Genomic DNA, 23,764 nt, shown 5'->3' with positions numbered 1-23,764 from the left:
TTCTGTCCCCCTTGAAATCTTCCTGCACCTTGGCCGTGGTGTTGGCTGTCCAGGAAGCATAGTACAGCTACAGTGGTCTGCTGCACCTGCACATCGCCAGGCCGCTTTCGAACAAAGCGCTGCTAGACAAAGAAAGCATCCTCCCTGCAGGGTAGATAAGACCAGCTGGCAGTGCCGTGCTTCTTTTGCGCGCTCAGTTTGTGCTGAGACAGGGACACTGAGCACGAGCCTTGTGAGCTGGGCGAACACGTTCCATCTCGATCGACTCGCCTTTCAATTACCCTGAGGTCCTCGTACGTAGTAGAAAGACACTGCACAGACAAGGCCGTTGAAATGCACGCGTGCTGGGCCAACAAGCCTGTCTGGCTGGGAAACGGGATTGGACACAGGGCACGACGATCGCCTGCGCCCCGATCGTCAATCGAATCGCTGCGTCGGAATAGCGGCTTACACACCTGCCTATATGCGGGCAAGTACGGAGTACCTACTAATGTATCTATGTACTATGATGCAGAGGTTGGAGCACGCAAAGAACGCGATCAGGCACTAAACCACAAGCAAGCCAAACCCCGTGCATTGTCACGCCCGCCTTTCGGAGTGAGCCTAGCGCAGAATCAAGGTTTCGTAAAACAAAGAAAGACCAGGGGCCGCCACGACGAAAAGCAAAAAGACAAGAAGCTGCACGGGAATGATGCATGTAAATTGTACAGCATGCTACCTATGTACATATGTAGTATGTATGCACACGCTGGACGGGCAACAAGTGGCCAACGAGTGAGACGAGGGCCAGCTCCAAGGCCTATTGGCAAACCAAACCCTGCACGCACGCCACCCGTGGACTGCCGAGCCAACAGCGCTAGCATCGCCAGCCAGCCTGTGATGCCGGGGAGCCGGCGGAGGAAAGGAGGTGGAAATAAACACTAACTTAGTAGGAGCAGCGCGTAGGATCAATCTCGTCTGCTCCTTGCAGGTCAGCCGCGGGTTTTTATTTTATTTTGTATTGCAAGCTGCGGCGGGCCGACGGCGACGACGACGATGAATGGGTGCATGTCTGGGAGAACGTCGGTAGCATTTGAATGAAGGAGTGGGAGATGACGGCGACATGACTTTCTGTTCGTCGATGTACTGTACCCACGCTACGTAGGTACATTGTACGCTTTCAGCAGGCCCTCGTCGCAAATGTCCATCTCGCTTGTCTCAAGACCTGTCTCAAGCCGGGGCCGCGCGACATGAATCAGCCGTGACAGCACACACACGGACAGCTGGCCATCCATCGTTGTCCCGCCTGACCGTGACGGTGTAGGGCGTTCCGCCTCTGGTTCCAGGTTGCCACTGGCGGCGGCAGGGGGGACCCCTGACGCTTGGTCTCGATCGCCGGGTGACCCCCAGACACACCAAGACCCAGCCCTCGGCGTCGCTGGATGCGAGTGAGAGCCGCTTCGACCATCGTACACCTTAGCTTTCCCCACGGACACGGCCGGGGGAGGGAACACACACGCGAGAGAAAATGGTCAGGAAGGCGGCGAGCATCGTGGTGTAGAATCGCATTGCACGTAGCACGCGCTATGCATTCTTCTCAGCACCCTAGTAGTAAGGTAGTAGCACAGGTAAACAGACTAACTAAGCCAACGAGACGCGTCCTCGAGTTAGGAGCGCCACCGTGGGCGTGTACAGAACGGCAGGCAGGACTGGCTTCCATTCCATCCGCACACATTAGCACCAGCCGGCGCCTCGGGCTGTCCAGCACATGCCACCGCAGACGGCTCGCCACAATTGAGCGTCCGGTCGGGTGCCACCTCACCTGACGGGCACAACCCGCAACAGGTACGAGGCCGGTCCAGGTACTTCGTACAGATTGAAGGGCTCAATGGGTTGCACTGCCGGGGGCGGCTGTGCTCGTTAGCAGGTACGAGTTGGGCTGCGGCTGCTGCTGCAGGTGGCCATGTCGCCCGTGCTGTGCACAGTAACCACCCCTATACCACACCAATGCACTGCGTCTCTGGTCCGTCTCGCCCGCCGTACCCCAACTAGTATGCACGCCTGGGTTTGACCCCCTCTCACCCAAGAAAACATCCGTCTCCTTTCCTGGCTGTGAGCCGGTAGCCTGTCGAGAGTTGCACCACTCCAACAATTCTTCTTCTGCAGTGTGAGTTGAGGATCTTGCTTTTCGGTGCCGTTCGTTGGCCTCGTGTGCATTTTCCCTACCTCTTCTCCCATCACTCGCTTTCCACGCTCGCTTCGTCTTCCGTCCATCGTCCCACTACAACAACAAAACCGACCGCCGGGCCTCGACTCGTTCGCACAGCACGCCCACCTGCCGTTGCCAGCTCTCCCGCGGCTGCCACGACCGACAAAGCGTTTAATCATCCCGCCGTTCAGACGTTCGCTGCATAGCTGTCGACTTCAACCCCCGCGAACCGCCAGGGGCAGCTCCTGCTCGACCCCGTGCCCATCATGGCCACGACCCTTCCGCCTCTGGGAGCCGGCAGCGGAGGCGCCCATACCCAGCACTCGTTACCATCGCTCCCGGCTCATCTCCAATCCGACACGCACATCACCGGGCACCTGGCCAGCCGCTTCCACGTGTCGCTCCCTACAGCTAGGCTCTCCTCACATGGCCTTATCTGCCTGAACACGTACACGTCGTCCACCAAGGGCCCCGATGGTGGCAAGGCTGGGAGCGCCATGGCCGGCGCCGAGGACCTGGCCGACCGCGCTTGGCTGCGGCTGGGCCATCGGTCAGAGAATCAGGCCATCATGTTTCTGTACGTCTGTGTACTACTTTAGTCGGTCTGAAAGGGGTTGTGCCTGCTGACACTGTTCATTACAGCGGCGAGTCCGGTTCTGGCAAATCGACTGTCCGTAACCACGTCCTTACGGCTCTGCTCGACAAGTCGTCCACGCCACTCTCCACCAAGCTTTCTCTAGCCGCCTATGTCTTCGACACCCTCACCACGACCAAGACCGCAACTACCCCGACCGCCTCCAAGTCTGGTCTCTTCTACGAGCTCCAGTATGACACTGCAGCCACCACCAGCCCGATCCTTATCGGTGGCAAGCTGCTGGATCATCGCCTGGAGAGGAGTCGGATTGCCGATGTGCCGACTGGAGAGCGAAACTTCCACATTCTCTACTACCTCCTGGCTGGCACCAGCAATGCCGAAAAGCAGCACCTTGGTCTCGATGAGTCCAAGCGGTGGAAGTATCTCGGCCATCCGACTCAGCTCAAGGTTGGTATCAATGATGCTGAGGGGTTCCAGCTCTTCAAAAATGCGCTGAGGAAGCTCGAGTTCCCCAGAGCCGAAATTGCCGAGATTTGCCAAATTTTGGCAAGTATCCTCCACCTGGGACAGCTCGAGTTCGAGTCCACCAGTAATACGAGTGCTACCGCCGACGACAGCGGCGGCTTTTCTCACGAAGGCGGCAACATCACAACGACGGTGAGGAACAAGGATGTCCTCGCCATAATTGCTGCTTTCTTGGGTGTCAGCACCGGCGATCTTCAGAGCACGCTGGGGTACAAGACCAAGATGATCCAAAAGGAGCGCGTTACCGTTATGTTGGATCCTAATGGCGCTCGTTCCCACGCAAACGAGCTGGCACGCACGCTTTATTCCCTCTTGGTGGCTTGGATCATGGAAAGTGCCAACCAGCGCATTTGTGCTCCCGAAGAGTCAATCGCCAATACCATCTCGATCGTTGACTTCCCCGGCTTTGCTCAACAGAGCTCCACTGGCTCAACCCTGGATCAGCTGTTGACCAACGCGGCCACTGAGGCCGTCTACAATATGACGCTGCACAACTTTTTTGATCGCAAGGCAGAAATGCTCGAATCTGAGGAGGTTGGTGTCGCTCCGACCAGCTATTTCGACAACTCGGATGCTGTCAAGGGTCTGCTCAAGTCTGGCAACGGCCTCTTGAGCATCTTGGACGACCAGACTCGGCGCAACAGGACCGACGTCCAGCTCCTCGAGAGCCTTCGAAAGCGCTTTGAAGGCAAGAACCCGGCCATCGAGGTCAGCTCGTCCACCGCGAGGCTACCGGGCAGCAATTTCCTGACCGAGAACACGGCTGCCTCCTTCACTATCAAGCATTTTGCTGGTGAGGTGGATTACCCCACAAGGGGTTTGATAGAGGAAAACGGCGAAGTCGTCTCCGTCGATTTGCTCAACATGTTCAATTCGACCAAGAGCGAGTTTGTTGCTCGGCTCTTTGGCCAAGAGGCGCTTCAGACCATATCACATCCCCACGAGCGCACCACGGTCATGCAGGCGACGATCAGCTCCAAACCCATGCGTGCCCCGAGTGTCTTTACACGGAAGGGCGGTCGCGGAGGCCGCATCGCAGCCGCCGCGGCCCAGCGGCGGCAACAGGCGGCCATGGATCAGCTAGAGCAGGAGAGCGACACCAAAAGTACCAGGACCGGAGGCGCCAACAAGCCAACCGAACAAGGCGCCTCTGGCCAGTTCCTCGCCTCCCTCGACAACTTGCAGAAGGCTGTAACCGACCCCGGCACGAACGCCTACTTCGTCTTCTGCTTGAAACCCAATGATCGTCGCATTGCCAACCAATTTGACAGCAAATGCGTTCGCACTCAGGTGCAAACCTTTGGCATCGCTGAGATCAGCCAGCGATTGCGCTCAGCCGATTTTAGCCTGTTCCTCCCGTTCGGAGAGTTTCTCGGGATGGCCGACGCAGAAACCATTCTCGTGGGCAGTGAACGCGAGCGCGTCGAGATGGTAATCGATGAGAAGCGATGGCCAAGCAACGAGGTGCAGGTCGGCGCTACCGGTGTCTTCCTAAGCGAGCGTTGTTGGATGGAGATTGCCCACCTCTCCGAGAAGGGAAGCACAATGACCGGTCGCTTTGGTGCGTCATCCGATGCTGATGGAGGCGACGGCCTCACGCCAGGCGAAGCCCATCATGTCTATGGTGCGTCCAAAGAACAGCTCTTATCCGCCGGCACCACCCCTCTCATGTACGGCGAGAAGGGAAAGATGGGGTACTTCGGTGGCTCGGACGACGCACGGTCCGAAGCTGGCGCTTCGGCACTGGGAGCTGGCGACATGTTCAAGAACTTCGACACTCGCGAGCAAATGGCGGAGCGCGGCAACGAAAAGAAGCTCGAGGAAGTGGAGGAGTTCAAAGACAGCCCCAGCCGCAAGCGTTGGGTCTTCACCGTATACCTCTTGACCTGGTTCATCCCCGACTTCCTCATTCGCTGGCTCGGACGCATGCCTCGCAAGGACGTCCGTATGGCATGGAGGGAAAAGGTGGCCATCAATATGCTCATCTGGTTCCTTTGCTTGGTCGCTGCCTTCTTTATTGTCGTCTTCCCGATGCTCATCTGCCCCAAGCAGAACGTCTACAGCGCCCAAGAACTATCCTCGCATGATGGAAAAGGTGGCAACAGCGCCTTCGTATCCATCCGTGGCTATGTCATCGACCTGGGTGCTTTCGCAAAATCGCACTACCCGCCCTTCCTGGGCACGGCACCCTTGCTGAAATACGCTGGGAAAGACGTCAGCTCGTTGTTCCCGATTCAGGTTTCCGCGCTGTGCCAGGGCGCCACTGGCTCTGTCAGCCCCCAGGTGACCCTGGACTACAAGAATACCAACTTCACCGGCTCACCAAGTCTCATCAACATGCAGGACCTCAACGCCCAGTACCACGACTTTCGTCACTTCACCAACGACAGTCGTCCTGACTGGTATCTCGAGAGTCTACTGACACTCCGAGGAAACTGGGGTGCAGGCAAGATTGGTTACTCGCCCGAGTATGTGCAGAAGCTCAGCCAGAAGCAGCAGTCGATTGTTATCTTGAACAGCAAAGTATACGATATGACGACGTACCTTACTGGTGGGCGCAAGATGCGCGCCAAGCCTGGGGAGAAGCTCGACGACGACGTTAGCCAAACCCAGTTCATGGATCAAGCAGTCGTATCACTTTTCCAGTTGAGGGCTGGAGACGACATTACCAAGTTCTGGAATTCGTTGACGATCAGCCCCGAAGTGAAGAATAGGATGATGACCTGCCTGGACCACCTGTTTTATGTCGGCGACGTCGACACAAGAAACTCGACGCGCTGCAAGTTTGCCGAGTACCTCGTGCTGGCTGTGTCTGTCCTTCTGGCGTCCGTCATTGCTTTCAAGTTCTTTGCTGCGCTCCAATTTGGAGGCAAGAACTTGCCGGAGAACCTCGATAAGTTCGTGCTGTGTCAAATCCCGGCGTATACGGAGGACGAAGAGTCGCTTCGTCGTGCCATTGACTCAGCCGCCAGGATGCGCTACGACGACAAGCGCAAACTCCTGGTTGTTGTCTGTGACGGCATGATTATCGGTCAGGGCAACGATAGACCGACGCCCCGAATTGTGCTTGATATTCTTGGTGTATCGGAGAGCGTTGACCCTGAACCGCTGAGCTTTGAATCTCTCGGTGAGGGCCAGAAGCAGCACAACATGGGCAAGGTCTACTCGGGTCTCTACGAGGTTCAGGGACACATTGTTCCGTTCATGGTCATCGTCAAGGTCGGCAAGCCGTCTGAAGTCGCCCGCCCTGGCAACCGCGGCAAGCGAGATTCGCAGATGATTCTCATGCGATTCCTAAACCGCGTCCACTACAACCTCCCCATGAGCCCGCTGGAGCTGGAGATGTACCATCAGATCCGCAACATCATCGGCGTCAACCCGACTTTCTATGAGTTTATGTTCCAGATCGACGCGGACACGGTCGTTGCACCCGATTCAGCTACGCGCATGGTGGCCGCCTTCCTCAACGACACTCGCCTCATTGCGTGTTGCGGCGAGACAGCCTTGACGAATGCTAAGTCGTCCTTCATCACCATGATTCAAGTCTACGAATACTACATCTCGCATAACTTGTCTAAAGCCTTTGAGAGTCTTTTCGGTTCAGTCACCTGCTTACCCGGCTGTTTCTCCATGTATCGGATTCGGGCTGCCGAGACGGGCAAGCCGCTGTTTGTCAGCCGCGAGGTCGTCGAGTCGTATGCCACGATTCGCGTGGACACCCTTCACATGAAGAACCTGCTGCACCTGGGCGAGGATCGCTACCTGACGACGCTGCTTCTCAAGTATCATTCCAAGTATAAGACCAAGTACCTGTTCTCGGCTCATGCCTGGACCATTGCACCGGATTCTTGGAAGGTCTTTCTGTCCCAGCGACGCCGCTGGATCAACTCGACTGTGCACAACTTGATCGAGCTGATCCCGATGAATCAGCTCTGTGGTTTCTGCTGCTTCAGCATGCGTTTCATCGTCTTTATTGACTTGCTCAGCACTATCGTTCAGCCGGTCACGATTGCTTACATCATCTACCTGATTGTTCTCGTCGCGACAAAGGCTACGGTTGTGCCCATCACGGCCTTCATCCTCCTCGGCGCCATTTACGGTCTACAGGCTATCATCTTCATCCTGCGCCGGAAGTGGGAAATGGTCGGCTGGATGATACTGTACGTGCTTGCTATACCCGTCTTCAGCTTTGGTCTCCCGTTGTATGCCTTCTGGCACATGGACGACTTCAACTGGGGTAACACGCGTGTGGTCGCCGGCGAGAACGGAAAGAAGGTCGTTGTCACCGATGAGGGCAAGTTTGATCCCAACTCGATCCCGCGCAAAAAGTGGGAAGAGTACCAGGCAGAGCTCTGGGAGACGCAGACGTCGCGAGACGATACCCGCTCCGAGATCTCGGGCTTCAGCTACGGCACTAAGGCCCCCGTGGCCGTGTCCGAGTACGCCTTCCCCAGTCGGCCGGATTCGACGACTGGCTTCGCCGCACATCCATCGATGCAGCAACTGCCGTATGACTCTCGCAACGTCTCGCGCATGTCACTGGCAGCATCAGAGATGGGCGGCAATCGCATGAGCCACTTTGGCGGCTCCCAGTTCTTCAGCCCCGAGGACATGGTCGGCTTGCCGAGCGACGATGCGCTTCTGGCCGAGATCCGTGACATCCTCAAGACAGCGGACCTCATGACGGTGACAAAGAAGGGCATCAAGCAGGAGCTTGAGCGCCGTTTCGATGTGCCCCTGGACGCGAAGCGAGCCTACATCAACAGTGGTACGTGTCCCTCCGCCCTGTAAAATACCTTGTCTGAAATGGAAGCTGACTATTCCCTGCAGCAACTGAGGCTCTTCTTTCTGGCCAGCTTTAAGCGGGCAGGCAACGACATGCATGGCCTGTTTGGGCGTATACTGCGATATTTTTTGTTATTTAGGAGTCGTTGGCGAACGAGACTCGTTTATTTGCCAGCTCATCTTGGCTGCATCACTGAGACTGTCTGGATAGCTCGCATATACTCTGCATAATCTCTGCTAGGCTGTCGGTGCATTCTTTGAGTGGAGCGGGATTTCCACACCAACATTGATGGGACGGGTCGAACGGGCACGAAGCGTTTGCACACGGGGTAATATATCAGGTGTTCCTCGGCTTAGGGGTCGAACTGTACAGACAGACATAGCAGTGTAATGGAACAAGCCTCTTGATTTACCTGCCCTGCCTGCCCACGACTGGTGACTTGGGGGGGACTGATGCCCTCGAGGAGCCGTGCGGTGGTGTCCTTATTGGTACCAACGCCCGCGGTCTGCACCGCCCGCGAGGTGCCGTGAGCCGCCCGGCTGCCCTTATTTCTCCATTTCTGGTTTTAATTTCTTCTGCATGTTTGGCATGCCCCCCGCGTGCTTGGACATGCCTAGGTAAAGATGGATGTTGCGTTGCGATTGTAAATGCTTACAATCTGGGCATCCGAACATGAGCCTCCGTGGGACTTGGAAGACGTGAGCAAACTCAGCAGGGTCGAGTGGCTGACAGGTATCTACTTCGTATGCTGGCGCGTCAATCACTCTCACTCGAGAACATGTAATCACACCCACCAAGGTCAACGGGGCGGCAAGCAATTTATGTAGGGTCACGTCGGGGACCGAGGCCCTTGGATATTGTAGTCTCGTTTCCATTTTCACATCTCCATGTAACTAGGCCGCTAAAAGCGCCCCAAATGCCTTGACGATGCCGCCGTTACTCCAAGCCGTGACGCGTTGCTGGTCGCACGTCTCCCAGACCCTCTGAATCAGCCGCCTGAACACCGCAGCCTCATCCTCGACGGCGCAGGCTGCTCGCTGGGCATCTAGCCAGCTCATGACCCCAAACCTTGTCACGAGAGTGGTGCTGCCCGCCTCGATGCATGTGACCCTGTATATAATCTTGAGAATCCTCGTCCGCAGATGGGACCTCAGATACGGATTGCTGCCCAGCGCAAGGATCTTTTCGAACCACTTTTTCTTGTGGAAGACGCCCAGATCGAACGGTGTTCTTAGGCTGTCCAAGAGGTAGGTCAGGAGCCACGCGAGCTCCGCGTAATACTTGTCGTCTTCCGAGGGCTCCCCGTGAAGAATGTCGTGCGCAAGCGGTAGCTTTTCCAGCGACCACACCGGGCTGCGCGTCAGAAAGGAATTGACTTTTGGGTATAGCGGATGCAGCGGGTTTCTCAAGATGTCGATGGAGTGGACAGTAAAAGCCACGAAGGCCGAGGGAACTGGCCCGACTTCGAGCTGCGCTCTCGAAGACTCGGCAACCTCCGACAGGAGCAGCCACATCTGTGTCTTTTCCTCATACGACGACTCTTTGATCTGTGCAGCCATCTTTAAGATGTTGACGAGTGCTTCCTTGCGGATGCTCGTGTGTTCCGACGACAGAAGGCGCACAAGATTCGCAGCCCATCCATCTTCCACGAAATCCTCAACGCTCTTCGATGCCCACTTTACGAGAGCGCCAGCATCGCCAGCCTCCATCAAAGGGGCTTGCAGCATCTCCTGCAATGAGACATCCTTCATAGTGGACGAGTCGCTGTCCACGATGTGACCAGCGACTGCTCTGGGCGTCGACACGGTGCCAGCCTTTTGCAATCTTTCAACGTCCGCTTTGTTGCTGATAGCCGAGAGCTTGACCTTTTTGGACGTCATGTGCTCGCCAACTTTCTCATGCAACACCGCTGAAAGTGCTCCACTTCCGTCCCAGAGGTGACATGCACTGAAATACAAAGACAGAAACCGCCCAAGAGTGCGAGCTGTGTTGTGGTCCGCGGCATCTGTTGCGTATGGCGTCTGCTCAACCAGGGCAACACTTAGTAGTGATACGTGAGCTTCGGCCGAGCCGGTATCGTCCGCCGAATAGCTCTGAAGCTGATCCAGGTACTTGATGGGTGATGTGGCACATCGATTTATGCAATTGTCGAGTAAAGACCACACGCAACTCATGTCCTTGACCTTTGCATCTTCGGCCGTGCATTGCAGAGCCCTGAGTAAAGGCTGCAACCCCGCTGACTTTGAAACAAGCTGATTCTCGATTGCAACGTCGGATAGTGTCTCCTTTAATTGGTCCTCGGGACTGTCACGATCGCCATCACACAGCAGTCGCAGAAGCGCGGTAAAGGCTGACAATGACGTGCCCTGCCCAAGACCCTCAACCTTTGTGAACCATCTCATGCCAGGCGAATAGCTAGCAATGGATACAAGGTTTTCGAGTTCCATTGTGGCCAAAGCTTTGGTGCCAGCCCCATGATTGTCTTGATGTATGGACTTGAGGATGTCCACGAACAAGGGAGAGACGTCGAAGTTTGCGGCGAGAGCCACTCGGGGAATCACCTCGTAGTATAAGCGCAGCGACCGGCTCGCTAGGGCTCTTTGCAAGACATTCTCGGGTGGAATGCTTTTGTAGCAACGAACAACCTCCTTCATGTCTGGAATTCGCTGGCAAAATGCGTCAACCAAGCGCCGCACAGCTGTGGACCAAAGAGTGCTGTGGCTTCGGGACGAGCTGCTCTGGAGCATCACGACCGCGGCTTTGAGCTTCTCCAGCGCGGCGACAAGAATCCTTGTGGCAAAGAAGGCTGTGAGATGGGACTTGGGCGACAGACACCGCACGAGAACCTTCTCGTTGATTGCTGGCGGAAGAATGTTATCAAGAAGAACAGAGGTAGGCGGCGGCAGGTTTGCGTAGCGCAAGGGGTCTCCGAATGCAGGGAGGAGCGGTAAAGTCATGGTGCTAAAGAGGAAGGCGGCATATCCGATCCATGTCATGGACAGTTTCGGCTCAAAGGTGAAAGATCGGTTGTTGTAGAAGTAGTCGGCTATGAGCTCCGGGGCGGCAGTAAACATGGCCACGAGAAGCTCGCTGTGCTTCAAGCTGGACCACGGACGCAGTTTGGCGGCAAACTCGGACAAGACAAAGTTGAATACCGGAATGCCTTGTTGAAACCGCCCCTCCCAGGAGTCAGTGGCAGCACCAACCTGCCCTTTGGACGAGCGGCTTGCCGTTTCCTCGTCTGACTCCTTGGGATACAAACCCTTGTATGGATATAGAACGCCGGCAACCGGCGTTGTGCATACATACATTAGAAATTGATGGGCCTTTTCGATGACAGCGTCTCGATCGTCCGGGCTATTGGTTGGTGATGAGTAGTTATAGAGTGCGAGGAACCGCAGGAGTGATTTCGTATTGAAACTCTTGAACTTGACATCTCGGGGAATCTTGGTCTCAGCCAGGACATAAGCTTTGAGAGTGTCAAGAATCTCGATGACAAGGTATGGCGGATCGCCCTTGATCATGTACGTAAGATGGGACAGGAGTTCCCTTTGTGAGAGCAGCTCTCTCCGCCCTTCCGGGTGCAGATATTTGAGGCAGCTGAGGAAGAACCTCAGGGCGTTGGTTCGGACGGACGCTCGCCGCAAGTCTTCTTGCCCGTCACCAGTGTGACCTATCTCGAGATTGCGCCCCAGAGACGCGAACGTGTAGGACCTCTCGCGGACAATCCTTCTGGCGTAGGCGCCACCGTCCAGGCAGACTGCCTCCCGCAGCAGGCGCAGTGTGGGCGAGATGACGAAGCCCTTCCCCTTCTCAGCCGACAGGTTTCTGGACAGAGACTTGAGCTGCCGCTCTTGAAGGAGGGTACGGCAAATTCCGAGGCCATGGGAGACAAGATGGAGATGTTCAGAGACGGCTTGGAGGAGCAGAGCGAGGACAACGGCGACGGACGACATGACGCCGTCGTCGTTGACCTGAGCCGCAAAGGACCACATCTCCATTACATCGCCGAGAAATACAGCGTCATCGTTGTCTGCGGCGTCCTTGGGCTTCACCGTCTCGAGATACTGCTGCAGGATAGCCAGCTTGGCTTTGCGGTCGCCGTCGCCAGCGATGGCTTCGTCGAGAAGCTTCTTGAACGATTGAAGTCCTAATTAGAAGTCAATTGTATGCCGGCACAGAGTTTGAATCGGAGTCAAAGTTCACCATGTCGGGCCCGTCGTAGATCTTGGTCGAAGGCCAGCAGGCGCCTCAGCTGATCGCTCGACTCGATGTCTTCGGACGAGGGAGCCTCATGGGCGAGTTTCTGGCGCTTGCGAAAGGCGGCTGCGCCGTCGGTGCCACCATTGGAAGCCCGCTTGCCCATCTTCCCGAGCAGCTGGCAAGGGGGCGAGGGGTCTCTGGTGGCCGGTCGGTCTCTTCCTTGAGGACGCGGCGTGGGCGCAAAGCAGTGCGTGCGTGCAGAAGGCTGCTTATCAGCCAGCTATCGCAAGCGCGATTGCCCAAAAGTTTCGGCGTTGACAGAGGTTCTGCCACGCCTCACCGCTGTAGAGTATAGGTACTCCAGGGCCCCGCCTTCCCGAGTGGGAAACTTGGATCGCCAGATGCGCTAGGCCGCTTTGGGCGGCCCTCGCATGTCCTGGGTGTCCCCCGGGAAGGCCCGTCCCTGCAGCATTAAATCGAGCTTCCATTCGTTGCGTCTCGAAGCATTTCCTCACATCGTCTTTGGACAACCTCAAGGCCACGACCAAGGCCACGACCTGAGACAAGCATGATGGCTTTGCCCGCGGCATCAGCGCTTGTCGACGGACATTCGTCGACTCGAGCGGAGGCGCCGAACCGTTCCAGGATGCCTGACCACCATGACGGAATCATGTGGTCCAGGCACCGCCCGTGGGCATGCCATGGTGCCCCGTCCGGCTGCTCGAGATGATGGAGCCACCACGGAGGCTTGCCGGACCTTTATTATTGGAACGGAGGCGGAGAGAGAGACACACGACACCCTCAGGAACGGTGACGACGACGACGCTACTGCGCTGCACCACTGGTCGCCGTGCTCAGCAGCTCCGCCTCCCTTTCCCGGCATGGCATGATGACGAAGGCACACGGGCGACTGACGAAACGTGGCGGGACGGAGCGTGTGCGGGAGCGGAAAGGAGTCGCTACCCTCGTCGACGTCCGCCACCGCCGCCGAGCCCGCGGTTCGCGACGCAAGGCCTGGCTCACATCAGCCCGCGCGCGCTACAGACGGCGACGACGGATGGACACGAGACGGACGACGAGCTGCGCCGCGACGCGACCGCCATTCAATCATTCATTCATCAGAAAGCGTCCCCTTGGTGGTTCCATGACGGCCCCGCCGGCCACGAACCAATGTGCGTCGCTGCCTCGCCAGCCAAGGCAAAACAGCCAAGAGAGGTCGGCTGCAAGACATCGACTCGCTGTCGCTGGCCCGGCCGTCAGACGCCGCCTGTGGGTCCTGCAATCTGGTGTGGCGCGCCAGCCATCCGGATCCCGCGTTCTAAGCGCCGACTGGACGGCCTCAATGACACCCCAGCCTATCATGGCCAGCCATCACGCACCTTGATCATGAACCGCCCTCGCTCAGCTGCCACCCAGCAAAGGCGAAGCCTCTTTGCCTTTGCTTGCGGCAAGGGCCTTTGGGCCACAATGCGCTTCAGCTCAGGCGTTGGGTCAAGTGAGCCTCTGTGCCGGGCGGCGGCGGCCTTGTCCATATTTTTGCCTGTCGTTCCCTCTCGCTCCTCATCCATGGGCGCACCAGCCGCATGCCCGGCAGCCTCGTCCTTTTTTTTTTCGCCGCCGCCGCCGCCGCACATATATCGAAGCGCATCGCTGGACGTTCGCGTGGTCGTTGTTTGTGGTCGTCGCTCGTCTGCCTGATACAGAAACAGCGTCATTCGTTTGCCCCTCCCTCCCTCCGGCAGGCCCGCTCGGCATGCATCTGTTTCCCTTGGCGCAGCATGAATGACTCGGCCGGCGTTGCTTTTAAAGGCCCCTCGACGTGGTTTTCGGCTCTGTTCTCGTGCGCACCGATACTCTCCCGTCTCAGAACAGGCTCCTCTGTTGGTGAGTTGCTGTACTTGTCTCATTGAGTGTGAGCACCGTGGTCTTACTCACCCACTCAGACGTTGAGGACCCTCAAAGAGGCCCGCCCGCCGTTGTGCAGCATCCCCCGTCGTACCAACCTCGTCCCGTGGCAGCTCCGCAAGCGGATCTCACGGGGACGACTTACAAGGACGAGATGCCGAGGAAAAGCGCTGGTTCGCGAGGCACAAGCTTCTCCGCGAAGAGAGCCTTCTGGTCACACTCGAATGCATCATCACGCCTGCCTCAGATATCCGCCCCGTATGATTTTCGCCACCTGCACTCCGGGTCCTACCATGGCACTCGCGAGAGCTCATTGGACTTTGCTCGGCGAGACGGTCACGCACAGCACAGAGGCTCGTTTCGGCCTCTGGAGCTCAGCATCTACATGCCGGACAACTCCACCTCGCCAATCTTGCCACACTTTGATGTGCCGCGGGTCATGACGCCGCCGCCTCCAGCGTACTTCGCCAGCCGGACTGAGGAAGACCACGCACTGATGCGCCAGCGGAGCTATACGTCCATGTCGTTTCACGTCCCGCGTCGGCATGTCGTGGACAGCTCTCCGTCCGCCGCCGAGGACGAAGTGCCACCGCGCATCCCGCCCAAGTCAAGGAACCGCATGCGGGCCCACACCGCGACAGATGTAGATGCCATCAAGGAGCGCGTCGCCAGCGCCATGATTGAGGTGGAGCGGCTGCAGAAGCAGATTGACGAGGTGATGGAGCGTCAAAGTCTCTACACCAGTAGCCGTCCATCAACACCGCACTCGATTGCACAAACGATGCCGGGTGAGCATGCCTTACAAGCCGAATATAGGTACCCCATGCTGACATGTGTGTCTCGTTTAGAACTAGAGCCGATGCCCTCGATTCCAGCTCTTCCGCCGGTTGCGCCGTCGTTTGCACAGCGCCTGAACTCTGAGTTTGAACGGCCGCATACAGCACCAACCAAGGCGGAGCCGCCCGTGTCCCACCGGACCGACGCTGGGGCAACGGCGTCGGAAGGGCCAGTATCCCCGCTCCGAGACGTGCGACCACTGCCGCCGCCGCTGCCGTTGGTGCTGCGGCCGCCGCTTCGCAAGAAAAAGTCGTTTTCGCGCGTGTCGTCATGGCTATTTCCTGGCTCCGAGGCAAGAAGGGACGCCGGCCATGATGCTGTCACCAACGCCCCAAAGGCAATCAAAGGCCGCCAAGGGTTTTACCAATGCGTCGCCGCCGTAGGGCCGCAGGAGCGACGGAGCTATGACTCGCTTGACTCCATGTCGACATGGGATTCAGCAGAGGAGCAACAGACTGCACCGACAGCCTGGTCGCTGGGCAGCACCCCTGTCGCTAAGCAAGATGAGCCACTGCGGCAGCCATCCATGGAAAGGTCGGCCACGTTTGGGAAGAAGGACCAGCCACGGGCCAGGACGAGTGTTGGCGTCGCGATTTGAAAGACGAGGTGAAAACAATAACTTGAGAGGTGCGAAGAAGCAACACACTACTACATAGATGGGATGCCCCGTGGACGATCTGGCCCGGCGGTGATGATACCATTGGGTGTACGCGAAAAGCGCCTACCCGCCTTATCCTATATGCTGTACATGACTTATATGGCGGCTTCTGCGTGCTGGAGACGCAGACGAAGCATTTTGCTGGCAATCAGATAGAGTCACAGGTCGACGATGACCTGGTAATGAGTGGGAGGTGGGCAGGGCCGTGAACCCTGCCTGACATTATTTTTTGCTCACCCTCCTTTGCTTGTTTCTTTCTGGTGTGCTCGCGCCTGCGATTCAGAGACTCGTGCAGTACCACTGTGTGCGTTGTCAAGGTGAGACAGGCAGGCAACAGGACGAGCGGTGTGTGATGATGACGACCTTGGGCTGGCACACACGCTCGTGGTCCTGTGACTCGCAAAGGGAGGGGCCAGGGCAGGGATATTGCCTGCAAGGTAGGTAGCAAGACTGGCCGGCGATACGTCGCAACTCTGAAAGTGGCAGCGAGTGGTTGCACGACAGGACAAGGTGGCAGATGACAGTATCCTACCATTTGGCAGCAGAGTGAAAATGTGCGGCCTAAACCTACTATAGCAGCTCTGCTCCGTAGGTACCTTAGGTAGAGAGAGTGCTCGTTTGTTGAACCAACAAGGATTGTATGCAAGGCGTGCGGTTGTCAGTCGTGCTAGAGGCGACGTTCGTAGTGCAGGGACCTTGTTAGCAGGGAATAGGTACCTACTGTAACAAGAGAGCAAGGTTGGTGGCTCAGGTTTGGCCTGTGGCGCGCCGGGGAGCCGCCTCGCCGCCCCTGGAAGCAGCACACCTCAGGTGCTTTATCAAAGTACAATAAATACGAAGTACAATATACATGGCTGCCAATCTATTCCGTACTACACCATGAAAGTAACATACATCTCATAGAGGTACCGACTTATCTGCGCGAGGCACATGTTAAATCACTGCCAATATAAGTTGGACCTGCGGTACTTACATCGTATTGCGGCACGTCGCTATGGAAGACGCGGGTCGTCGACAGTCCTACTGTCTCGGCGATGAGACACTTGCAGTGATTTCGACTACCTTGGTACTAGATAACTAAGTTGGTCAGTACGTACTAACGTAGTCCGGCCAAGCTGGTACAGGCACGCGCCGGTGGGAGGTCGTGCGACGATTGACCACAAGCTGCAGATGCCGTGATGCTTGGGCGGGAGGAACAGATTGAACAAGGTTAGAGCTACTACAGTATCCGTAGCGCCCAAGGTGTGGTAAGTTACTTGTTGATCAAGGATGTCATCACCACTAATAACCCAGAACAGACGGCCATCCGCCGCACCTACAAGTTAACGTTGGTAGTACCTAGTAGGAAGTAGAGTACCAAGGTTAGTAGGCACCCAAGGCACCTTCCATTGGATATTACCTTGCTTAGCCCAACAGCCTGCCGGGAACGCATAACACTTGGTTGCCAGCGCCAGGGTTTAGTGTGTCACTGCTGTTTCGGGGCGTGCTCAGGTAAGGTAGTTGTTAGTGCCCCGACCTACCGCGTAAAACCTGGGCGATTGGCGCGGCCACGTGCGCCACTATCTTGATCGTGCCTGCCCGCTGGGAGAGAGCGACTCATTCGTTCCTGAGGCTGAGCGCGCCACGGGCCTGGTACATATACTGTATATGCAGTTAGGCACCGTGGCAGAAATAGCAACGTCGGGTCCTTGTTGTCCCTCCGCCAGTACAGGTTCGGGTTGTACCATCAACAGGGGCGCGGCGACAAACAAGGACGAAGGGGCGGTGTCCAGCCACTTCCCTCGCCTCTCCTCTTGTCTCATCGCAAGTAGATTGCATCGCACAGCACTGGAGGGAGCCATCCATCACCTCACCCAACAAACACTTCAGCGACGTCACAAATCCCCCCAGCTCGGGCCAAGCTCCCACCACGTGTGCGTTCACCAAAGCCCGCACGCCGCCCGTCTTGATCAGGCGCCGTCGCCCGGCCCACGTCCCTTGGCCTTGGAGCGATACGGGCCTTCGCAGGGCCATGTGCGAATGACGATAGCAACCATGGGCGTGGCCGACATCTTCACCTCGCTCGTCAGCGGACTCCTGCCCCGCGACAGTGTCAGGTACAGATATAGCGCCATCCCGGCACCGATGGAGGAGGACGAGTCGTCGTCGTCGTCGCAGCAGCAGCAGCAGCAGCCGCCGCCGGGTGAGGAGCTCGATGGCCGCCGTGCAAGGCCCCGCGAGCAGGCAAGGCTGCTCAAACTGACAGCTGGTGCCATGATCCTCTTCGCTGTCTTGGCCGTTGCCGCCGTCTATGGGTATGTGACTAGTCAACCGTCTGGAGCCTTTTAACATTGATGTGCCGAGCACGGAAGTGAGGCTGACACGATATCCTTTGCACCTTGCGCAGGCGGTCTCACCACAGCTCGCGAGGGTGCGAGGCCACGGGCGCCTGTGATGGCGTCTCGCCGCACACCTGGGGACAGTACTCTCCCTACTTTTCTGCGCCGTCGACCGTCGACCCGGCCTTGCCCGCCGGCTGTGAGCTGACTTTTGCTGCTGTGCTCTCCCGTCACGGAGCGCGATATCCAACCGCGGCCAAGTCGGCCCCGTATCACGAGCTCATCGCACGAATACATGCGTCGGTGAGCAAGTACGGCAAGGGCTTCGAGTTCATCCGCGACTACTCCTTCACGAACCGCGCCGATGACTTGACGCTGTACGGAGAAAAGGAACTTGTTCAGTCTGGTGCCACCTTCTATCGGCGCTACCAGGAGCTGGCGCGCGACTCGGAGCCGTTTGTCCGCGCGGCGGGGTCTCCGCGTGTCGTCATGTCGGCCCAGAACTTTACGACGGCGTTTTACGAGGCCCAGGGGAAGATTGGAGACGGGAAACTGGACCAGATTCTCGTGCTGCCGGAGAAGGCCGGTTTCAATAACACACTTGACCACGGCACATGCCCGGTATTCGAGGACGGCCCCTGGGCTACGCTGGGGCACGACAAACAAGCGAAATGGCGGTCCGTCTGGGCAGCGCCCATCATGGACAGGCTCAACTACAAACTGCCCGGAGCGAACCTGACGCTGCAGGAGACTGTCTATATCATGGACCTGTGCCCCTTCGGCACGGTCAGCACGCCCAACGCGACCAAGTCGGGCTTTTGCAGGCTCTTTTCGCAGGAGGAGTGGCGCGGATATGACTACCACGGGTCGCTTGATAAGTGGTATAGTTTCGGCAACGGCAACCCGCTGGGCCCGACGCAGGGGGTCGGGTATGTTAACGAGCTCATTGCTCGGCTGACGGGAAAGGCGCTTCAGGACGAGACGTCGACGAACTCGACAATGGGCTCGTCGCCCGAGACGTTTCCCCTAGACAGGAAGCTGTACGCCGATTTCAGTCACGACAACCTGATGACGTCAGTATACGCGGCGCTCGGCCTATACAACCGCACCGAAAATCTGCCCGACACGTATAAGCTGTCGCCGCGCAAGACGCACGGCTACTCGACGTCGTGGACGGTGCCGTTTGCAGGGCGCATGTACGTGGAAAAGATGCGATGCGATGCAAGCAAGGGGGATGACGAGCTGGTGAGGGTGTTGGTGGACGATCGAGTGGTTCCGCTGCAGGGCTGCCGGGCCGACAAGCTGGGCCGGTGCCGGCTGAGAGACTTTGTTCAAGGCCTGTCGTTTGCAAGGTCGGGCGGCCACTGGCCTCTATGCTATGCATGAGAGAAGAGACAAACGTGTCGTTGTCGTATAGGCGTGCAGTGTCAGATGTGACGGCGGACCGAACAATCGACCAGGCTGCCGTGCGTTTTGTAACGAACAGGCGGTTTACCTTGCGTGTGCTCCAAGCACGGAGAACAGGGCCATGAATACCTCAACTTGGTAGCGAAATGTCGTGGACAGCAGTGCGTCCGAGAAACCGTTCAAGCTGTGTTTGGGGGTGGCGGTGACGCCTCGCTCTCACACTTGCGGCCGGCTGTTGCTATTGGGGAGGGCCGGTACAGCGGGGTCCGTACTGAGTGTCCCTTTTTCTAATCAGTACGAAGTAGAAGTTTATAACGGCGACCCTGGGTTGGCTGAACGCAGGCCGTGCTACCTTTTGATCGAGGCCCTCTCGTACTCTCCCGACCGGTTTTAGTTGTTGCCGTCCATGCCTGGGCCATTGGTGTAGCTGAACATAGTGCAACTATCAATCGACAGTGGGGCACCCCTCACGACCTACCTTGGTACGTGCTGTCAGTAATTCATTGCCATTACGCCAAGTGCCATCCGTGCATTCGTTTCGAGGCTTTTGCTTCCCCCCTCCTTCCCATCAGTTCTATCGACAAAAGCCTTCAGACACCTCAGCCATGGCCACCGACCCGAGAGAGCCGACATGTCTCTCGACAAATGCGCGACACGAATCGGAAGAAGGAAAGAAGACTATTGTCACTGGCGAAATGGCAGTGATGCTGGACGCGCTGGGGTGCCTCCAGTCCGACAGCCGGATCCTCAGAGCGATTGTACTAGTGGGTCCCAAAATGGAGGTGTCAGAGTTCGACTTCGACGGCGAGCAGTCGACATACTTCACATTCAAGCCGGCCGGAACGGACCTGGTCTTCGAGAACAGCGTCTTGGAGATGATCATGGTGCGGACGCAGCGTGACGACCAGGACGAGACCTACGGAGTATATCCACGACCGGCGGCGCTGATAGACGGGTTGTCGCCCACCGCACTTCGTGCCGACGTCACGGCCCTCCTAGGCGACCCGGAACGCGTCGGAGCGCATTTCGACCGGTACGAAGTTAATGAACGTTATCTGCATTTCGAGTTCGATTCAGACAGCCGAGTCACCAAAGTCTCTGCATTACTGAGGCCAGTCTGAGAGGCCGGCAGGCAACTCAGCACCAGGATTCAAAGCCACTACTTCGTACACTCCACCACTATGCAGTGCAGTACACATCTCAGGATATGGAATGAATGTAGAGGACCAAGATGACGACGAGGTTAGCTCCTCGAGTACCTGATCAAACAGAGCATCTCTATGTATAAGAGGATCGGTCTCGCAGCGGCGACCGACTCGATCGCGAAGGGCTTTCGTGCTTTCGAACGCTGGCGGATTCTATCGGGTACCGGAGATAGAGCGAGTGTTGCAACCTGTCCCGCACCGCAATCGGCTTGTTTTCCAAGCCGGCCGTCATCATGCCTTGGAGCGTTTCATGCAGAGCCCGATACATGTCACTTCGGAGCCATGAGTGTACTGTACCAATAAAGGGCCATGGTACCAAGTACCTACGCAGCACATGCTCCCTCACCATTTGACGGCGCGCCAACAAGAGAAAAAGGGCCGAGCCACGGACGGGCCTTTACTCCTTGCCCAAAAGGATGCACGTCTCGCGGACCGTGCTTGTGCTTGTGCCGGCGCCTCGCAGGCGCCACGTCATGGGGGCTTGGGTAAACGGAGCAGGTTGGAGCGGGAGGCGGACGGACGACGACGCGCACCAACAAGGGGAAGAAAGGGGGGGGGGGGAATGAGATTTGACGGGGTGCTGACGGGACACCGAACAGAACAGAACAGGACACACACACAAAATACATGAAAAGACGACCTGGTGACAATCTTACACTACACACCTTTGTTAGGTGGCAGGTAGTAGGTACTAAGGTAAGGTACTTACCTCACGCAGGGAGGTGCCCTGTGTGGGAGGGAGGGAGGTAGTAGCACCTCGTATTTTTGGTGGGCAAACGATGGGTGAACAAGGAGGGCATCGCCACGGTTTCGTTTTGCGCATCTCGGCCCCGGGTGTCGCCATGAGTGAGACAATGGAGAGTCGGTTCCAGTTGTTCCTTTTTTTTAACCTGTTTCGCTGCAGCCAGCCGGCCGGCCAGCCCCGGGAAGGCCTCCGTTGAAGGTTGCGTCGCAGGTTTGGTGGCAAGCCTGCGGCGCCTGCTACTCTCTCAAGTAACAGGCGCCCTATCAATAGGCACGGGTCTCCACCCCCAGAGTGCTTGCGTACGAAGTACCTACAGACACCTGCTATTAGATGCAGCCACTGAGCGCTGCAGAAAATGGAAATAGCACCAGCAGACCGACCGGGGGCAGCCTTGGAGCCTTTATGCCCCCGAGCCCCGTGGCAGCCCGCCGACGGCTGCCGGCGCGCCAGCACGGGCCCGTTCGGGGCCCAGGTCCACTGCATGGCACCCAAGGTAAGGTAGCACATGGCATGGACGCGCTACCTTGGTACTGAAGGCAGGGAAGCAAACAGATGAAAGGGCATCCACGCCTCCTCCATGGATGCCCTCTCTAACCCCTGCCCTACCTACCTACCTACCTACGCGCGTGGCGACGTCTTTTTCAACTCTGGCGGCCGACGGCTGCCTGCCCGGCTGACTGACTGTTGCATAATCCGGGGGAGGAGTCTCGTCAACCGGGGGCCCCCCAAACGACGGCTGGTGGAACCTGCAAGATTGGTGAAACGCGCGTGCTGGATGGATGGAAACTGGCTGACTCGATCCGAACAGCGACTTTTGTTCGCTGCAGCAGGGAGGGCTTGCGGGCTGTTGGAAGTGCCCGGGTGTAAGTACCAGGCACTGTACACCTCATCCGCATACACAAGTACGGAGTACATACCTATAACTCTCAGGCTAGCTGCGGTTAGTACTGACGGAGCCCGTTCCTTCGTTGTAGAAGTACTGTAGTGGAGCCTAGAGGTAGCCCAGTAGGAAGGTCCCCTGTTAGTACCTAGGCAGGTAGGTCCCCTGCAGCAACCTGCCAACCTGCCAACCTTAGTAACGTTAGTACCTGAGCGTCCATCAGCTTCATTCCACCGCCCGCCTGCCTGCTTGCTCCCCAGGCGGCGCGTCATCGGAAACCCTCCTGGACCTTCCCACGTTGAAAGCTGCTTCATTCATCTCACACGAGCCACAGCCCACACACAACCCACAGCCCGGCAGGATCTGGAAAGCGGCAGCCCAGCTAAGCCTTCTGCAAACCTCCAAACCTGACCCAGGCAACAAACATCAAATCGACCCTTTCTGTGCGTCGCCCAACTCGCTGTCGCACCCGGGCGCTCGGCCCTGATGCTCAAGTCGCATCGTCCAGCGACCGCTCACGTCTCGGTCTCGACCTGCACCTCGCCGTCCCAGGCCCAAATCTCACCAAGCCCTTGCACAGCCTGCCCACACACGAATCGCCATGGTGTCGACGGGCGGAGGCATCGCCATCGCCGTCGTCGTGCTGCTCCTCGCCGCAGCCGTCGGATGGATTGTCTTTACGCAGCTGCGCGCCCGCAGGCTCGGCGTAAGTGCTCCCTCTTTGATTGTCGATGGCGACGGAGGAACCCCCCCCCGGTCCCCCCCTTTGTCGCGGAGCAGCAAACTGCCTGCCCGATGCAGCGGCCTTGGCTAACCACGGCGCTTCTCTCTCTGCAGCTTCCGCCGCCGAGCCTGTCGTCCTACCTGCCCTGGAAAAAGCAGGACAACGCGTACGGCCCGCCGCGGCCAGCGCCTGGCGGCGTCGTCGGCTGGTTCAACGACCAGGTGCGCAAGTTTAAGAACCGCAACAACCGCTCCGCCGCGGGCGCCTACGAGCAGCCATCGCACGGCGGCGGGGGCACGACGCGAGGGCGCCGCGGCTTCGGCCCGCTGGATCCGGACGAGGCGTGGGACGCGCGCGTCGGCCACGAGGCGGACGGATACGGCTACTACGAGGAGCAAGAGCTCAGCGGTGGTCCGGCGGCTGCGGGCCGGCGTGGCTCGACCGAGTACCGCGGCGGCAGCTACAGCATGAACCTGGCCGCGACGCCAGGCGCCGAGTACGATGAGGAGGCGGCGCGGGGCCGCGCACCGACGAGGAGCCCCGGGGCTTCGCCGGCGGGCCAGCGCAACCCGTTCGATGACGACGCCGCCGCCGCCGACAGTCTGCGCGGGGTGAGCCCCCGGCCAATCGTCGAGACGGCCGACGCGCAGGCGCAGGGCAAGGCGCACAAGACCAAGGACGACCCGGACAGCGCCAACAGCCCTACCGAGCGGCGGTCCATGTTCCGTGAGAACGTATGAGGAGGGGTCACGGTCCGGGGCTGGGCCGTTGAAGGGGTCCGGGATCCA

General features: G+C 58.1%; 6 protein-coding genes across 6 annotated transcripts; 5 read left to right on the top strand and 1 right to left on the bottom strand.

Moving 5' to 3' along the window:
• Window positions 1-2,096: 2,096 nt before the first annotated feature.
• JDV02_007977 (Chitin synthase) lies at window positions 2,097-8,502 on the top strand. Its single transcript, XM_047989531.1, has 3 exons — window positions 2,097-2,765; window positions 2,831-8,076; window positions 8,139-8,502. The coding sequence occupies exons 1-3, from the start codon at window positions 2,455-2,457 to the stop codon at window positions 8,168-8,170; spliced, it is 5,589 nt and encodes a 1,862-aa protein (XP_047845533.1). The 5' UTR covers window positions 2,097-2,454; the 3' UTR covers window positions 8,171-8,502.
• A 396-nt stretch (window positions 8,503-8,898) lies between these two features.
• JDV02_007976 (uncharacterized protein) lies at window positions 8,899-12,549 on the bottom strand. The gene is made up of 2 exons (XM_047989530.1): window positions 12,301-12,549; window positions 8,899-12,244 (listed from the first exon to the last, which is right to left on the bottom strand). Exons 1-2 carry the CDS (start codon window positions 12,458-12,460, stop codon window positions 8,988-8,990), a joined length of 3,417 nt encoding a protein of 1,138 aa, XP_047845532.1. The 5' UTR covers window positions 12,461-12,549; the 3' UTR covers window positions 8,899-8,987.
• Window positions 12,550-12,797: 248 nt separating this feature from the next.
• On the top strand, window positions 12,798-15,935 carry JDV02_007975 (uncharacterized protein). Its single transcript, XM_047989529.1, has 3 exons — window positions 12,798-14,181; window positions 14,241-14,990; window positions 15,051-15,935. Exons 1-3 carry the CDS (start codon window positions 13,881-13,883, stop codon window positions 15,635-15,637), a joined length of 1,638 nt encoding a protein of 545 aa, XP_047845531.1. The 5' UTR covers window positions 12,798-13,880; the 3' UTR covers window positions 15,638-15,935.
• Window positions 15,936-17,317: 1,382 nt separating this feature from the next.
• Window positions 17,318-19,742, top strand: JDV02_007974 (3-phytase). Its single transcript, XM_047989528.1, has 2 exons — window positions 17,318-17,991; window positions 18,084-19,742. Exons 1-2 carry the CDS (start codon window positions 17,345-17,347, stop codon window positions 19,399-19,401), a joined length of 1,965 nt encoding a protein of 654 aa, XP_047845530.1. The 5' UTR covers window positions 17,318-17,344; the 3' UTR covers window positions 19,402-19,742.
• Window positions 19,743-20,000: 258 nt separating this feature from the next.
• Window positions 20,001-21,154, top strand: JDV02_007973 (uncharacterized protein). Its single transcript, XM_047989527.1, has one exon. The coding sequence runs from the start codon at window positions 20,028-20,030 to the stop codon at window positions 20,541-20,543; it is 516 nt and encodes a 171-aa protein (XP_047845529.1). The 5' UTR covers window positions 20,001-20,027; the 3' UTR covers window positions 20,544-21,154.
• Window positions 21,155-22,853: 1,699 nt separating this feature from the next.
• JDV02_007972 (uncharacterized protein) lies at window positions 22,854-23,716 on the top strand (the record flags this gene model as incomplete). The annotated part of the gene is made up of 2 exons (XM_047989526.1): window positions 22,854-22,958; window positions 23,090-23,716. 2 exons carry the CDS (start codon window positions 22,854-22,856, stop codon window positions 23,714-23,716), a joined length of 732 nt encoding a protein of 243 aa, XP_047845528.1.
• Window positions 23,717-23,764: the final 48 nt, after the last annotated feature.

The sequence above is a fragment of the Purpureocillium takamizusanense genome, chromosome 7, assembly GCF_022605165.1.
Source record: "Purpureocillium takamizusanense chromosome 7, complete sequence".
Taxonomy (NCBI): Eukaryota; Fungi; Ascomycota; class Sordariomycetes; order Hypocreales; family Ophiocordycipitaceae; genus Purpureocillium; species Purpureocillium takamizusanense.
The sequence above is the reverse complement of the archived record's forward strand: the minus strand, read 5'-3'. Positions and strand labels throughout refer to the sequence as shown.